This window comes from Prunus persica, chromosome G1 (assembly GCF_000346465.2).
Source record: "Prunus persica cultivar Lovell chromosome G1, Prunus_persica_NCBIv2, whole genome shotgun sequence".
NCBI classification, from domain to species: Eukaryota; Viridiplantae; Streptophyta; class Magnoliopsida; order Rosales; family Rosaceae; genus Prunus; species Prunus persica.
This window is the reverse complement of record NC_034009.1, coordinates 878,534-896,938: the sequence shown is the minus strand read 5'-3', so window position 1 is coordinate 896,938 and position 18,405 is coordinate 878,534. Positions and strand designations below refer to the sequence as shown.

General features: G+C 36.0%; 3 protein-coding genes and 1 long non-coding RNA gene across 4 annotated transcripts; 2 read left to right on the top strand and 2 right to left on the bottom strand.

Annotated features, from left to right (window-relative positions):
* On the top strand, positions 2,379–4,682 carry LOC18792984. Its single transcript, XM_007227421.2, has 7 exons — positions 2,379–2,598; positions 2,714–2,779; positions 2,879–2,976; positions 3,096–3,221; positions 3,299–3,508; positions 3,700–3,765; positions 4,156–4,682. Exons 1-7 carry the CDS (start codon positions 2,538–2,540, stop codon positions 4,336–4,338), a joined length of 810 nt encoding a protein of 269 aa, XP_007227483.1. The 5' UTR covers positions 2,379–2,537; the 3' UTR covers positions 4,339–4,682.
* Positions 6,037–6,871, bottom strand: LOC18791706 (photosystem I reaction center subunit II, chloroplastic). The gene has a single exon (XM_020555095.1). The coding sequence runs from the start codon at positions 6,796–6,798 to the stop codon at positions 6,157–6,159; it is 642 nt and encodes a 213-aa protein (XP_020410684.1). The 5' UTR covers positions 6,799–6,871; the 3' UTR covers positions 6,037–6,156.
* LOC109946431 lies at positions 8,686–9,287 on the top strand. Its single transcript, XR_002269574.1, has 2 exons — positions 8,686–8,948; positions 9,033–9,287. It is a non-coding gene; the product is annotated as an uncharacterized LOC109946431 (long non-coding RNA).
* LOC18788938 (linoleate 9S-lipoxygenase 5, chloroplastic) lies at positions 9,202–13,577 on the bottom strand. The gene is made up of 9 exons (XM_007225246.2): positions 13,178–13,577; positions 12,777–13,072; positions 11,886–12,123; positions 11,438–11,776; positions 11,244–11,329; positions 11,046–11,153; positions 10,618–10,931; positions 10,269–10,532; positions 9,202–10,186 (listed from the first exon to the last, which is right to left on the bottom strand). Exons 1-9 carry the CDS (start codon positions 13,407–13,409, stop codon positions 9,418–9,420), a joined length of 2,646 nt encoding a protein of 881 aa, XP_007225308.1. The 5' UTR covers positions 13,410–13,577; the 3' UTR covers positions 9,202–9,417.

Below are 18,405 nucleotides of genomic sequence, written 5' to 3'. Positions count from 1 at the left end.
GTTTAAAATGCTCGGGTTTTTTAAAAGTACTTCCACTCCAAAGAAGAAAACAAGGTTTGTCACTATTTACGTGACACTGATATTAGCACTCACAGCCATAGATACACCGATATCTCTATAGATATTCCGATATCTCTATAGATATTTTCATCACTAACTATTCGAAACAGATATGGTGTGTGAGTGAGAGAAGAATCTCAAAGGCTGATCACAGAACTCAACTTTCTTGTTACAACTCAAGAGAAAGACGATATGAAAGGCTGCACCTGCACCTACATCATCATCATTCATCGTGTTTCGCGTTGCTTTGTCGTTGGCCCGTGAGGAGTCAGATGTCATTTTCCCTTTCTGTACAGCCAATTACCAATTTCAACGTTGAGTTTTTATTGGGTTAATAATATTTAACGAATTTTATGGGCATTATGAAGGCAATAATGGGATTTAGAATAGATGAGGTGATTGATGTTGGATCATGCACACTGTGTCTGTGCTCTGTGGTGAGTTCCCACATTCCGACATGACATCCATCCATCACCGTCGTTAATCACAAGCAAGCAGCATCACTTATGACACAGACCGCGTTGTCATTTTCTTATTAAACTAATTAATCGCTTTCTTTCTTGTTGTTAATTAATCAATTGTGTTTGGTGAGCAAAGCAAACATACTTGACAATAGGAGTCTCGTTCATTTGTCAAGCAAAACATATGGAGCTCCCTTACCTCATGAAGTTAGCGTGTGGTCTTTTTCAACAAATAATGAAAGGGAAGGAATCCAACTTTTATCGTAAGTGCGGAGAACAAATGCTTTATCATTGGAGTTAGAAGTTCTACCATTAATCTAGTAATAAAACGATAGATGTGATTTTATTTTCATCTAGTGTAGCAAGCCTGAAAGCATCAAATTATAAATGTCTCTAATAACTTTTTGGACTCTAGGTTTCTAATCTATATCAACATCAAATTTATTTGGAATCTTTGATAAGCATATATGGTCTCCTTAGTGGTATATATCTATAACTAAAGAAAGAACAGCATATATATATATATATATATATGTTACTTAGCGAAGAATCTCCCTCTCTATTTTATCTGTTGGAAAAACAGAAAAGAAGTAAGTACTCGTTAAATCACAAATCAAAATTCGTTCGACGTCACTTTAGTGGAAGATATCTTAAGTTAAAATCTCTGTAATTAATATTAAAAATAAAAACATGACGCATCAATCTTTTTATTTTATTTTATATATAAAAGGAAATTTCATTATTAGGAAAACTCTATTGCGCCCATGGTGGGTTGGATATTAGAGGATATACAGCCAGCTAGGCTCACCCAATTGTCCGTAAATAGGTGCGTGGATACAAAATCATGGGTGTGTAGATAAGATAAGCTCACCCATTTGTTATGCTAAAAGTGACTTTGTGCAAAGACAACTCATTTGATACCCTAATTTAACATATCTAATTCAGTATAAAATTGGTGTTTCAGAAATGGGACTTTCTTCTTCCAATCACTAATTTACTCAGCACACCCCCTAAATATTAGATATTCAGTCATTTTATGCTTACGGTGTGAGATATTAAAATGGAAAAGACAGGAAGAATTTGACTGAGTGTAAATGAAAACCACATCAAAATACATATGTTTGTATGGACGGTTCACATGGAATTTGACAGTATCTTTAGATAATGATTGACTTCCACCATCACCATGGTAGCTTCTGCTATAAAAAAATCTGCCACCTTTTCCACATGCAATTGGATGAAGTTTCCGAGCGAGATGGACACGTATGCAGTGTTATTCTGAAGTTACTAAAATGCCCTTCTACGTACTTTAATTAAAGTTCCACTTTCACACACCAGAATTCTTTGAACTGTAAGCGTGTGTTAAGTCAATTAGTTAATGTAGTAAGTTCAATCTCTTTATATTCAAGTTCGAGTTTTCCTCTTTGCCAATTAGATTAATTTAGAATAATATAAACTACCGCTTGTATAAAATAAAAGAAAAATCTTTGAATTAAATTATGATCAAATCAATTTTAATCAGATTATCAAAACGTGAAAAACATTTGTCTCAGAAAACGAGTGAGTGTAGTTTCGTCCACAAAAATTGCTACCTGGTGTGTTGGGAGGGACATCATTTGGGCTCGACGTGTAGGCCCACGGATGTACCGCGGTAATGCATAATGATAAGTGAGTTTGTCTCTCTCTCTCTCTTGGTCTTAGTCAGCAACAATCTTTAGCCTATCTCATCTTTCTATCCACGTCCATATTATTATTGTATTTCATCGGGTAAATACATAAATAAACTTATCCTATCACTACTCTCCACGTGTCCTTGGCCCCCCATCTCCCTCCCCATATGCGTATATAAATGCCTCACCTGTCCTCATTTTCCACGCCCTCCCCTTTGTCACATTGCATTTCACGTTTTTCACAAAGGCCCCCAATCTTCTTCTTCTTCGCTCTCTTTGTCTTCGAAATTCGGTTACAGCTCTCAGCTCTTCTTTCCGTCTCTCTCTTTCTCTCTCTGAGCCTGACATGGATTCCTGCAGTTCCTCTGTTCGCGATTCTTCTTCTCCTTTCGATTGCCTCATCTTCGGTACTCGCAGCTCTCTCGCACAATTCCAGAATCCTTAACTCATTCTCAAGCTCATAATTAAATCTTGGATGATATGATCGATTAATTGTCGCTTAATTTGCTTAATTTTGTACAGATTTGGACGACACTCTGTACCCTTCCAACACTGGATTAGGTGAAGCTTGCAAGACGAACATCGATGGTGCGAGAAATCAAACATTCACTTTCTTCAAAACACAAAACTTAACAATGAATAATTTTTTTTATTCAAGATTAAATTAATTTGTATTTTGAAATGCAGATTTTCTAGTTGAGAAATGCGGGTTCCCGGAGAGCAAAGCCTCCAGTCTTCGAGTTGAGCTTTTCAAAAGCTACGGCAGCACCCTCGCCGGCTTACGTGTAATAATTCATCATCATTATTTTCTTTTAAAATGTGTTTTTTTTTAACCGCAAAATAATTTATTTCCCTCTTTCATTTTTCAAAAATTAATTTTTTGTTGCTTGCTTTTGTGTTGTAGGCGTTAGGCTACGACATCGACGCCGACGATTACCACAGTGTCGTGCACGGAAGGTTGCCGTACGATCGGATCAAGCCCGATCCTCAACTCCGAAACCTCCTCCGTAGCATCGCACAGAGAAAAATCGTAAGCGCCAAAATCACAAAAAACAAAATTTTAATTAAAGAAAAAGAAACTAATTGATTAATTTGAATTTGTTGCAGATATTTACGAATTCGGATAGGAAACACGCGGTGAAGGCGTTGGATCGTCTGGGAGTGAGAGACTGCTTCGAGCAGATCATATGCTTCGAGACGATGAACCCGAACCTGCCGAGTTCGACTCGGCCTAACGAGTTTCCGGTGGTTCTGAAGCCGTCCATGGAGGCCATGGAGATAGCGCTCCGGGTCGCCGAGGTGGATCCTCGTCGTACGGTAAGGCCACGAAGCACGCTATGATTTCTCATTCGGTTGTCAATTTGGAGTTAGTTGTGATTAGTTTAATTGGTTTTTAGGCGGGGGAGGTATGAACTGTGAAGTTGAAAGATTTGATTTTGATTTTTTTTTTTGGTCGAAAGATTTGATTTTGATTTGACGACGCGTTTTTGTCTTTTTTCGTGTTGCAGCTGTTTCTCGATGACAATATCCGTAACGTCGCTGCCGGGAAAGCCGTGGGTCTACGCACCGTTTTGGTAATTAACTGATTTTTAAATTTTGTTACTCTTGTAAATATTTGTACATTATTTTGAAAGAGTGTATCATACCAGCGCCTAATAGTCTACATGTAATTGCGCCAGCCACCATTGAAGTGGTTTCTTGCCCGGAATAAAGAGCTAAAGTGGGGTGGGAAAGTAAAAATGATTTTAGATAGTTTTAACTCGAATATTACTTAAAATAATACGTTTGAGTTGTCACACATGATATAATTTTGATACAGTCAATCAGTCATCGTCCTTATCATGAGACGGTGTCGTTACTAAAAATACTTCATTGAATAGAATAAAAATCCACCTAACTTGCAATGCAAGGTTGTGTTAAAATGGTCAATTTGGTGCTAATTCACATCATCTTTTGGAATGAAGGTTGGAAAAACCGTGAAAAGCAATGAAGCAGATTACGTGTTAGAGAACGTGAACAACCTGGCACAAGCAGTTTCAGAAGTATGGGTAGGCGGAAAAGATGGTGGTAGTAACAAAAGGATCAGCCGCACCAGAAGCGACATTGAGGTCGATTCCATTCTCACAACCACAGCTGTTGGAGCTTGACCGAGTTGACTCACCTTTCCACCATCCAGATGTTTTTGCTTGCTGGCTGGCTCGTGTTGGGTTTGGGCTTTGAAGTTTGGGTTGGGCCCACTGTATATGTACATATTTTTCTTAATTATGTCAATATTGCATAATATGTGCATAATATGTTAATATGTATGGGTATGGGTTGTGCATATGGGAGCTTATCCCAAAAGTATAAATTCCCAAATCTAAAAAGTATATCTATGCAATGTACCAATAAATAATAGTGTTATTTTAAGCAAAGAAAGTGATGCTTCCTTGCTTTTGTTATTGAAAAATTTTCAATTTTAAAATAAGAATGTTGCTGATTTGATCGTTAATTTTATAAGTTTTTTTTTATTCTATTCATATGGTTTAATGTAAGCTTTCCTTTAACTTTTGTGTTGCCTCAAAAGGAGGGTATCTAGCTGATAGACTCGCAACATCGAACTTGTCATCTTGATTTAAATTAAGTTCTAGAGACATTATATTATTATTGTTATTGTTTGATGAAAGGTATATTATTATTTGGATACTAATCCATGAATAAATTCATATTATATAAATCACGGATTTGGGAATGTTGCTGTCACATTATATTATTTGGGTCTATCACATCATATATTGTTGGTTGCTAGAACAACTAAAATAAGTAAAAATTATTGTTGGTTGCTAGGTATAAAAATGATTTTTTTTCTCTTGTTAATTTGTAAAAGGATTATTTTCTATGAAAACATATATAAACTTTGATTTTTGTTCAACCCAATGGGCTTATGTGATCTCTCGTTGAGCCCCTGGCCTTTAAAAAAAGAAATTATGTAAGACCAAAAGTTTATTTAAACATGAATTGGGTCCAACACGACATGCCTAACTAACCAACTTAACTCGAATTTTAGCGAGTTGAGTTGGTAAATTAGGCCCATTTACATGTTGAGCTGCCCAACTTAATAACTCAGGTTGAGTAGCGGAACCAACCCAACTCAACTCGATTTTGCCTAACCTTAATTGTTAGTATTAAATTACTAAACTAAATGTGTATTAAATATGCCAACATGGTCTAGCTCAATAGAGAATGGCCTTGACTTGCATATCAGTGATTTCATAGAGGGATTTGAACTTAGGGGATTGGCTCACTACCCTCACCAACTGACCTATACCACATTGACATAAAAGTGCCATTTTAAAGTTACTTTTATATATGAAGCTAATTGAAACAATGTAAATACAAGAATTATATTGAATATGGAGGGAACCCATCGGCTAATTTTAATTTTGATGAATCTATTAATAATATTATTGATGGTGAGGCTGCTGTTACATGTTTCTTAATCAGAAACCATTCGGAAAATGCAATTTTAGCTGGCTCATTTCCTATAGAAATGTGTCTAGTCTTGCAAGTTGAGGTGTTAGCCATTCGACAAGCTCTTCATTTTTATTTTTTTTTCCAAACACAAGCTCTTCATTGGATATAGTTAGATTACAATTGTAAAAGGTGTAAATATAAGGAGATTCAGAAATATTGAGTCAAGCTTTTAAATTGGCGGCTGACGGGTTTGCCAATCTACAACATTCCTATCATCATTTGTGTATATATTTGATTTAGTAATTTTCATGCAGTGATGTTATCTACCTAATAATCTATGGCAATTAATATATATATATATATGACATGTACAAAACTAAACAAAAAAAACATTAACCCAAATCATGTTTCTGAAATTGCATTTTAATGAAATCAAATTACAAGAAACACAAATTATACTCACATAGTCATCAAGATCGTAAATACAATTAAAAATACACACAAATCACATATTATATGTCATAAACTTGCTTGCCAGTGAACTTGACCTCAATTGGGTTCACATTCTTCCCAATAGACCTGAAGTTCTGGCCAACCCCTTGGCGCCCTGGGTTCACCTTCTCAGGGTAAACTCCATCCTTTGGGTGCAAATATTGAACCTCCCCATTAGGGAACACCCTGTAAAACTGGTACTTGATCTTGTACTTTGACCTCAGCCTTGTCCCAAGAGCCAAGCACTGCTCTTTCCTGGCCAGTTTCAGCAAATTAGGACCCTCCCTCATAATGGCTGCTCCTCCAGTTGGCATCTCAAAAATCTGCTCCTTTGGAGACTCCCATGTGATCACATAGAACTCTTCTTCCTGGGCTTTCCTCAACAGCCCTCCTGTGCTGCCACCAAAGATTGGTGATGGGGTTGTTGGGTCGAGTTCTGGTGGGGTGAAGCCCACTGGAGCCTCCTTTGGTGGCGCCACAGTTTTCTCTTCTGCTGCTGCATTGATCCTCATGGTTCTTGTGGTGGAGGAGAGCTTGAGTGGCTTTGGGGCCATGAAGGAGGAGGACACTGATTGCTTCCATGGGACAGTGGAGCGCTCAACGCTGGTCTTTGGGGCTGAGGGGGTTGGGGTGAAGAGGGTGGCTTGTGTTGCCATGGCCATGAGAGAGAGAGAGAGAGAGAGAGAGAGAGAGAGAGAGAGAGAGAGAGAGAGAGAGAGAGAGTTGTGGTGGTATAATTTTTGTTTTGGTTTATGGGGTTATGGAGGATTTTGGTTGGGGTAGAGTTTGAAGGATTTGATGTGGGTGGTGAGGATTTGGGTTTGGATAAGGTGATATTGGTTGGACCAATTAGGATCTGTGATTCTGATACGTTGGCTGACCTACCTGTGCCTCATTTTCATCTCTTTTGTTTCTTCTATGCTTCTTTGCATATCTTATTTCTGGTCATCTTGTAAAATCCTTTGGGAGAAGCTAAATTGGGATTTCTATTTTGTCCTATGACTTTTCAATTTTTTATTTGGTCTTAAAATGATCCCGATATTCATATTTTGTTTGAAATGAGTTTATTTGGATGTGTTGTTACATATGTGACATGACCTATGGTAATCAATGTTGTGTGCTAGTCAGTACATATAGTTTTAATAAATATATACATGTTATATCATCTAATCCAATGAAAAATGACATTTATTTATACATTAGTGGTCTCAAGTTCGAACTCCCATGATACCTTATTAATGTGTGTGAGAAAGTAATTTAGACTATCATTTATATTTATTTTATTTTTAAAAAAATTTAATTACATATTAGTTCGATTTTGATCAATTATTTGCTCTTGTTTTATTATATTAATAATTTTATAAGATTTGAACTCAAGACTTTTCTTAATAAAGTAGACTAATAAACTGTTGCGATCTTTCATATTTTGAAAGATGGGAAAACAATTACTCTCCGTTTGGATGAAGTAATTGAAAATTACATATAATTTTAAAATGACGGAATTCAGATTCTATTATTTTAATTTATGACAATTGAAGATTTTAGTGTTTGGATTTATGTATGTTGAATTTGTAAATAACGAAATTTTATAAATGGCACCATGAAAATTGTGAAATGACACATATTTTGATAGAAATTAAACTAGGGAATTTTATGCCCCAATTTTCACAATTTTTTCCACGCGTCATTTAATAAATTCCACGCTTAAGTTGTCAAACAAAGGAATTGTCAATTTTTCCTTTTAAATTTCTGACTTTTAACTAAATTATGAGTTGTTTTTTTGTTCGAATTTCATATTCAATTTAATAAACTTAAAATAACAATAAAAACTAAGTTATTTAGATTTTGATCATAAGATCCGTCACAATTTTAAATAAGAAATGGGCTTCGGATTTTGACCACCTCTAACTGGGCCAACTCATACCCACTAGGTCACAAGTAGGGGTGGGCACTCAAACCGGCGAACCGGAAATCCAAACCAAACCGCACCGAACCAAACCGAAAAAAAACCGAGTTGACCAAAAAGTCAAAAACCGGTCAAAAACCGAACCGGACCTGTTTGGACCGGTTCCGGATCCGGTTCCATGTCTTCAAAAACCGAACCGGGCCGAACCGAACCGGTGAAACTAACAATATATATAATTTCAATATATATTTATATTTAATGCTATATTTTTAATTTCACTAAAAAAACTTAATATTTATCCAAGTTCAATGTCAAAATATCTCTCTTTTCTCACTTTAATATTTATTTTTTTATATGAAATTGAATAATTTGTTAATTTTCAAGTAAAAAAATAATATTTCAGTTGAGAATTGTATTAAAAAATAATTTAAAAAAATAATTTTTATAATCCGGTTCAAAACCGAACCGGAACCGGAACCGGACCGAAATCGGTTCAAACCGAACCGGACAGTTTTTGAAATTTTTTTTATTAAAACCGAACCAAACCAAACCGGATGAATAGTATCGAATCGGTTCTAATTTGAGGCAAAAACCGGTCCAAACCGAACCGTGCCCACCCCTAATCACAAGAAGCCACCACAAATTCACAATTCCCCCAAAAGGCTACTATTTTCCCTATTGATATAGCAATTGCATCTGCCCAAAGAAAAAGCTATGGCACTCGCGCATAATTGTCTTCTTCAGCAACACCATCATCCTTGTTGGTGCAAGAAAAAGGGTAAGCCATATGGCAAGTCAAGAAGGTTACACGTGGTACATGCAACCAATCAGTGAGTCACAGGAGAGGGTAAAGAGTCGAGACTGCAAAATCTTCTTCAATGTTGTGCAATTTACTTTGCAGATTGAGTAAGTTCTCTCTCTCATTTTATCTCTCATAATTGCTTGCTTGTTGTTACACTGAATCTAAGCTCGTTCTATGCAAATATGCAGATACTGTTTTGGCAACAGAAAATGGTGCAGATATAGCTCCAGACTGACAGGCAATGTAGCAGACAAGCATCTTTTCAGGTTTTTGATTCGAACGATTCGTCTTCTCTTCTGTAGGCAAATTAATACGAGTAAAAACTCAGGTTTTTGTGTTCTGAGAATGAGATATAATTCACACATGCACAACACCAATTCATTCATACCACTAAGATAGTATATACAATCTGCACAACCACTTTGGTAGAAGATTATGATAAAGAAAAAATATGACAGGTACAAAAATCCTATCTGGTACTCTTTCACTCTAGTTGCACGACCATTTCACACTAGAATAATTATAACTGCTTCAAAAATATCCATCCATCTAGTAGTATGCAGATCAAAAAGTTCATATAGAGACACTGTTGGGAATTCCTCTCCCAGTGAGTCCACCCTCTCTCTTTGTGTCCGAGGTGCTAGGATACAGCAATGTATAAGGCACCTTAACAGGCCCAACTCTGTTCTTGTATTTCTCATCATTGTTCCTTTCGTCAATTCTCTTTTCAATTTCCATCAGTGTGTCTCCGAATTTCTTAAATGCTGCTCGGGGCTTATCATCCGAAATCCACTCAGGATTATCTGTTTGCCCAAGATAAACCTCATCAGTTGAGTGTCGGGATAGAATCTCTATCAGAGATATACCGAGGAGAGTGTTGAATTGGGATGTAATTGTTTTGAGGAAGGCTAAGTCAGGGTTTGACTCAAGCTCAGCGTATTCATCAGTGCCTGCCTCGGGCATGAAACGGCGGCTTACAGTTGGGCGGTTAGGGAGGAAGCCAGCATAAGGATATTGCCCAAAATTAACAGCTGCATGGAGGGCAGAAGCCACCCATATGATTATGGTACATGATTGGATAAGTTCGTCTCTTGTTTTCATCTCAGGCCACCATGGCTCATCCTTCTTGTCGCCATGGCCTTCATTGCGGAGCTCTGTCCACCATGACTTGAGTTCAGTATCACTGTGGACCTCGTCGTCTGTTTTGTAGTAGCAAGAGCAATATTCAGTAACCCAAGTTTCAATAGCGGACCATATTTCTAGCCCATCAACAGCAAACGGGTAATCCTCAATCACAAGTCTTAAGCCCTGAAGGCCATTTGGGTCTGGAACTGCCATTCCTCTGAAATCAAACAGAAGTGGAAAGAAATTCAGTTTGATAGAAGTTGAAATCTATTAATTTGAATTCAGGCTTTCTGGCTCACCTCTTGAGCAAGTCAGCAGGTAATGCCTGCTCAGTGAATACCCAGTTTTCATAAATGGCGGATGACATTTCCATGGAGAATTTAGCTGGGAAGACTGTTCTCTCAAGCACCCCACCAGCATTGATGAGGATGTGCCTTGCTAGGGCATTTATGTTCATCGTGTCCCGGAAGTGGGGTTGCAAGAGCTTATGTATTGGGTGAAGCACACTCAACTGTCTATTTGTTGCAATCACAAATGGCTCTATTACAGCATGGGTGTTTAACCTGCAAATAAATTAGAAGCTTGTAAACTAGAACCAAGCTGATACCTGATGCTACAATACGGCACTTTCTTTGTTAGGCTTCATACCAGTGGCTGATAAGCTGATGATAGCCAGAATCATTTACAGCAACGTAAGCTTTGGCAAGCTGCCACACCGAATCCTCAATGCGTTTACTGCCTTTTGGTGCTGGAGTGAAAACTTTGCTATCAGCACCGTGATGGTCGCCTTGTGGATGTGGTAAGCTTAACTCAATTGCCAGAGGCTTCAATGTCCCGTCTTCTTTCAGGAAGAGGAGAGTTCTGGTGGCATAGGTCTTTGTGTTGGTTGAGTTTATTCGCCTCAGGTATGGCATTAATGCATCATGATGATCTAATATGAATAGCCTGTTCCATTGCATCGCCTGTGCAAAAAAGGGCAGAAATGATTACTTATGTTACATGAATTTAATAAATATTGGATTATTATGGTTTAACCCGCAATGGAAGACTGCAAGAAAGTTGAGCATGATTAGTACTTGTTCAACAGTGAGGTCATCCATGTTCTTTTCTATGTGCTCTTCTCTTATTGAACTGTTCTGATTCCCGTATACATCAGGTTTTAGCTTGCTGGTCGGGGGAAATTCCTGCCGATAGAATTTCAATGATGTATCGAACAACTTAACATAGCTGTATGATTATGATAGTCAAATGAGTTAGTGAAACTTGTATCTTACTTGGAGGCAGGCAATGTTAACCGGACTCACCCCTGCCAACATTTCTCTTGCAAACTCTTCATCTGTCCTCCATGCAGATCTATCCTCTGCAATTATATCATGAAACCTTCGTAGTTTAGTGTATAAACATGTTTAAAAATCTAAGAATTTAGCTTATCTGAAACCAAGTCATAGGGGTAAAGACTTTTACATACTATTAATCACATCAGGCAATGGGAACTTGAGAAATCGCTCGCCATCTGAGCGAACTAGTTCCTTAAACAGCTCCCAAGGGATGCAGTCCCGTATTTTCTTCAGTGTTGGCCCATTTGGTAGCTCGATACATCCATCATACAGATTAAATACATCCTCAAAGGTGTCAAACTCATTGATAGTTTTATCACACAAAGATCTGAGCTCTGGAAGCAATACCTGAGCCAGGGATTTCAGGAAATAGGCAATAAAGTCTGAAAACTTAACATGGCTAAACCGCTCATCTCTTGGAACATAGATGTTTAGATCTAGTAGTGCCAGTCTGCTCTCAGAATCGGGGTCTGTTACAAGCATAAAGACAAATTGGTCATTCATTATGAATGTTTTAAGATATATGAGAACCATTCAATCATAAACAGTCTCTGTTCATATTCTATTTATGTTCCTAACCAGTCTTAGTTGGTTTTCGCCCGGTTTTTCCTCTTCTTGGATATGGACACTGCGATCCACCAAGTATAGGGCGTGCATGTTCTGGACCGTCGTCTGGACTGCCCAGATCATTGTAGGTAGCATAGTCATACACTCTGTCCCACTCCTTCAGCTTGCGTGATCCACTCCCCCTTAGATTCTTGAGTTCTTCTTCCCTGTAAGGGAGTAATAGCCCAGGTGTTTTTGATGGCAGGTAGGCCTAACACAAAAACATGAAGTTTTCTGTTAGTGCATTCACATAAGTTCCTTAACCCAATTATAGCAAAACGTTAGCGTAAGTCTCGTTTCTGCATTTCAATGAAGAAGAGGGAGAGACCAAATTTGCTGTAACTTTTTGAAATTGTGGAATTATGGCCCCATAGAAAAAGCCATTGAATATAACCACACGCACATCATAAGTTACCATGTTTTTATATACACAGAAGAAAACTCTACAATTAAAGAAATATGAAGCCAATCCAATAATGAATAGACTTTCTAATGCAAGTGCAAATCTAGCTGGAAAAGTAAATTAGAGAATGACTTTTCCACATTAAAAAGTTAATCATATACTGATCTTTCGATTTTTCCAGATAAAGTAAGTTTTAGCTTCCAATAAGTACGCTCGAAAGAAACAATCATAGCACATCTCACCACATGGGTCGGATAAGATATGATGCTAAAACCAATTCATCATGTTATGAAAGAGATCAAAGCCTTGTTTTTTTTTTAATCAAAGACTGACAAAGCATGCTGCATGAACTTCAACATTTTATAAAAAAAATTAAATTTAAAATAAAATAAAATAAAAAGGACAATCTCTCCCAGATACATGTTATCTTATGGAATTTATGTAAATCAAACTGAAATTACCTTGTTGGGGAAAAATATTCGATTATACTTGTAATACCGTGCCGGGTATACCCAGGAATTGCAGACGAAATGGAGTCGACCGTGCTCCGGAACGTTTTCTAATGTGATTGTCTTGAGGTAGAATTGGCTGTGGTGATGGTTTTTAACCAGCAAAGCTTCAGGAACTCCCATGGAGTTTTCCCAGTCCATGGAAATGGTGAAAGTAGTTTCTCCCGCCGTCGTTGATGTAATGGTTGTAACCCATTTCTCCAGGTATGCTGCCTTTCCAAGCCTCCCTCTTGATATTAACCCATTTTCTGCAAATAATCAATAAACATTTTTTGAACCTTTGTCAAAATTGAAGTCATGGGTTGTTGCAAAAACTTGAACAAAAGAAGTTTAGCAAATGTTAGAGAAGCTACCTGCAGGTTCAGGCTGGTTGTTACTGATGAGTTGCATGGAAACACCTTTGCCCAAGAGCTCAAAGATTCTATCAGTGAATGAGGCTCTGATATCAGTGAAGTCCATTACATTCTTCTTCATCAACACTACTTCTCCTCTGATTTTACTGCTTCCTCTTCCACTCACCACCATGTTGTTATTATTTAGCTTCTCTTTGTTCTTCAAACAAAATGCTTCCATCACTTTCCCCATGAGAGCCCTCAGCAGTTGAAGAAGATCTGCAACTACCAATTGAGATACTCAATGCTTAACATGATTATTAATGGTATATATAAAGCCAAATTTGAGGAAGATGATGAGAATGTGAGCAAATTTTTGTATTGGTGCTCTCTGTTTTCATTGTGTTTCTAATGGTTGTTAATAATTCTCTGCAATTTTGACTTGGAAGTGACAACTAATAGTGGGGTCCTGATGGAATTTTCAAACTTTATCTCTTTATTAATAGATAATCAAAGAACAAGATTCGCTCTTGGCAAACCCAATTCGCTATAAAAAATTTTTTTAATCAGTACATATAATTGTAAAACGTATTTGATTTTTGTTTCTTTGGTAATACAATATATGCATGTTGGTATATTTAATGTATTTTCTTTTTGGTCAGAATAGATTTAATGAACTTGTGAATTATTTTAGTTCACATTAACATTGACACTAATCGTTGATTTAGGTCTGACATGTCCCGTTGGACTTGCAAAAACTATAATTATTTTTTTCTTTCTTTGATTGATGATGCCCTGTCGATCGATGGATGCTTCCCAGGGGTCTTGTACTACGGTCTATATTATATACTAATTAAATTTATTACTCTTAAAAAGGGTTGTTAATTTTTCAATTTAATGATATTATATGGGATGTGGGCTGTCAACAAATGTTTAGGCATTGATATGAGGGGGCGTGTTGAGGGGTTTAATCTGGTCGTTCAATAATAACTCTCTCATCATAATTCCTCATTAGAGTCTTTCCGGCTCATATCAGCGATCCTGTAATCAACTACGTGGTCAGTTTAGGCATTCTGAAATTGCAAAGACACAGATATAGGGATTGTTGTGTCTTTAAAAGATGTTGTACCTTTTTTTTGACACATATATATTGAATTTAGAAACAAAGTGACAAGTGAGGATCAATTGTACCAGTTACATCACGTGGAGTTAAAAGCATCCTGTCTTTTGGTTGAGCAGTAAAAGTAATAATCATCTATCAACTCAGATACAAAACTTACCAAAATGTAATGTTATGCTTGAAATTCGTCATGTCTGGTCCCATGATATGTTAATTAGGTGCGACCCCACAAAAGGGCAATGACCAAATTTTATTATTATTTTTCTCTCTCTCTCTCTCTCTCTCTCTCTCTTTTAGATACTGTTGGCCAAAATGGTCACTTCTTGTCGTCCCTAGTCCACTTTCAATTTACTGTCACACTATCATGGAACGGACCAGAGATTTTCATACTTTTACAAATTGAGCGAATTTGTGGATTTTCATAATCAAGCGGCTTAATCTCTGTTTTTGAAAAGTTCTCTTGTTGCATTCCCTTCTTTATTCGTTTATAAATAAAAAATTTCAATCCTTGAAAATCAAAAATATTATTTTCTTGACAATCGAGCATAATTTGTTGATTGATTATTCTCCTTAAACCAAGCGTAGACATATCAATTATTAATCTTTGACTTATATGCTTATAATTTCACAACTCATCTTTTTTTCATTTTAGAAATTAAAGAATACTACGGTATTATGGTATATCTTGTACATGTGTTCATACAGCTTCATGCACCTTTCATGAAGACGGATGCATGAATAAAATTCAATAGTTTTTGGCTGAAGTTTAGGGAGTTTTTTCATTTTCAAGATTTTGATAACTTCTTATATAATTTTGAATTAACTGTTTATCCTTCTACCTACCAGTTGTCTTGTCGATAATGTAAGCAATAATATATATAATTATATTATGAACTTTATTAACCAATTTTCATCTTGTCAACGTAATTGACCAAATATTTAAAATAAAATTACATAGTCAAAATGTAACGTATATACCAAATGTGACTATGAAGTTAGCAAATGTGATTATTGTCAACAACAATAACTTGCCTCCGTGGAGTTGTTTTGTTCCCTCCTTTTCTTGTTGGCCATGGAAGGAAGGAATCAAATGCAAAGTAACAAAAATGAAGAAACCTGAAAACCAATCAAATTTTGCCCCTCATCTCCTCCGACCGAAAGAGAAAGCACCGGCCTCACCCTCACCTCACCACATGCCCCTCAAAGGAAGGGAAAAAAAGGAAGAAAAAGAAAAGAGAGAGAATTTTCTCATTGGAATTTAACATATTCCCTAGAATGCTATGATCACCGAGCTCATATTAAACATCATAAACCAACATTACATGAGTATTTATTTAATCTTGCGCCATTAACATTAATTATATGCTTGCCTAATTCTCTTCATCATTGTTGTCCCCACTTTGTGGTTATCCTTTTATCGCTTTTGTCTCAAACAAAAACTTGGTATTGTTATCAATCGTCACTCTTATGATTAAACAATTTTAGGTCGATGACAACGTTTTACTTATGTTTGAAGAGCTGACAAGATGTGCATTAAAGAAAGTCACACTACCACCACCATACCATAATGAGATTAAAGTATCAAACTAATCATAAATATGTATCATCCTTACATTCATGTGGGTGAAACGTAACATTGCAAAAGAGATGAAAGTAGGTAAGGCTGAACAACGCGCACAAATTTTTTATAAAGGAGAATTCTATTGATATGTCTCTATGAGCATCTAACACAAAACAAATTGGGAAATAGGTAGAGTTGCTCTCAATAATATTTAAACAATTAGGCAAAAACATTAATTCCCCAACTAATAAAATACACACTCTGATGAACAATCCCAAAGTTAAATGGGCTGAGCTAGGCCTTTGTACTCAAAGCACACACTAAGTTGAGGCCCGCAAAGAAGTAGGCTTGCCAAAGATTAGGCCTGGACATCACATTTGCTTGACCCATACAGAAAGAACAACAATTCGATTTGGTGCCTTTGTTAATCTTAAAATAATCACTATAAAACAAAACCAAAAAAGAAAAGAAGAAACACTTATCACGTGAATCCAAATATTCATAATAAATTACTCATCTCCTTTTGATTTGTTGACCAAAAGAAATGTGGAACTTGACTTGTAAGCTGACCCTAGTTTTCGATTGGAGTTTATTCATAATTTATGTCATCACATCACAACCTAACAACTGGATTATTTTAAGTCAAAGATACATGAAGATTATAAAGTATGTAGCATACCATAGGGACTGCAATTTTGTTATTGCCCTAAATCTCTCTCTTTCTATAACGCCATTTCTTTGACCTTTCTTTAAGCTTCACCTACAGAATACCAAGAGGGAAAGGCATGTGGTGATCAATAAAAGAATACCAAAGCCTGATTTATTCACTGGTTTTAACTCACAAAATTATAATTTTTTTTAACCGTATCGGATGTTGCCTTACAACCCAAATAAAAAAGAAATTTATATGAAAAATTATTGTATGATACTGAAATACGGAATATGCTAATTAATAGCATAAAAAAATAATTAGCATATGTGCTTTTGCGTGCACAACTAGCATGATATGATTAACATGTTAGAAGAAGGAACAACATAAATAGGTATATGTATGTAGCATATAACAAAATGGGATATTCCCATGGACAAGCATCTTTATCCCTTGCTTCTAAAGCTACAAAGTGCCTAAGCGTACACGCAATGCTTGTCCTTTATACAAGACCATATGCGATATTACCACTCAATTCACAGAACTAAATCCATACCGATATCAAAAATTGACTACTTCTTTTTTGTTTTTTTTTTGAGAGACTTTTTGTATTAAGATGAACGATAATATACTAAATTCACACACATTACACGAATACTAGAACTCGAATCGTGGACCTTTCTGTGACCTTTGTAGTTTTTTTTTTATAAGAAACAATTGGCCATTCAGTTGTTTTAACTTTCAAGTCAGAAATAACAAATGCAATGACTTTCTAAATCATGGTACAATTCTTTTTTAGCAAAAAAAAGAAGAAAAGGAGTATACATTTATTTCGTTAACAAAAATTTAGCCAAAAAAAAACATGGTAGATGGTGTGGCTCTAAAAATGGGTGAAATGACCTTTCAGTAAGTTGGTTCTCACCTTCACCGAAAGGCACGGCAAATAAAGTTATAGCTATAAATAAATAAACAAAATAGGCAATTGCAACATAATTATGGAATGTTTTTATTGAGTCATATTATCATAGAATGGAAACAGCCAACCTTCTTTTTATTATTTATTTTGCCTTTTGGCTTGAAATGGCTAATATACAAGTAATCTGTAAACGTATGCATAATGCATGTCTTGATATTCTCTTGTGCCATTTATTTATGTCACTCCGACCTTGATACAGAAGTTGGTCTTTGACTGTTGGAAATAATTTTATAGTGGAATATTACAAAATAAAACAAAGATTAAGAGAGAAATGATATGTCATGTATTAATCTATAGTTTAAGATATAGAGAAAATTAGAAGAAAAAATTACAAATCGTAAGCACTACGTGCTTAGTTAAATTAGTTAAATTTCAAAGAGACGGGCCAGCGGCCCACTATTAGCAACGCCGATGTTGTTCTCAACTTAAACACCTACAAAGCCAAGCAGATGTGAGGTTTTATCACAAAAGGCTTTGGTAATATTAGTAGTGGAACTATTCATTATATGTTGAAATTTATTTAGTTAAGTTTTCGACGTGAGACTTCTTCAACACAGTTGAGATTAGAGAGTGCAAATTAAAAAATGAATAGTGAACTACAAGTTTAAAAGAACAGAAAAAAAAAGATGAAAAATATAGTTTTAGGGTAACTATTGTGAAATAAAAATATATATATTATTAATTTTCAAAGTCGATGTTGCTAATAAAGGAAACAAAATCATTCTAGTGACATTGAAAGATCACATCATAAAAGAAGCTTTTGCTGATGTTGTTGAAAGATCATTGTAATGTAGGGATGTCATTACTAACTAAAAGTCAAGTTAAATTCTACACACTTATTTTAGTTGGATTGAAATACTAAAAAAAACTAATTTGAATATATGAACTGAGGCAAAAGCATTTTACGGCCAATCTTTTCATGATACGGGTGCATTCCCTAAAT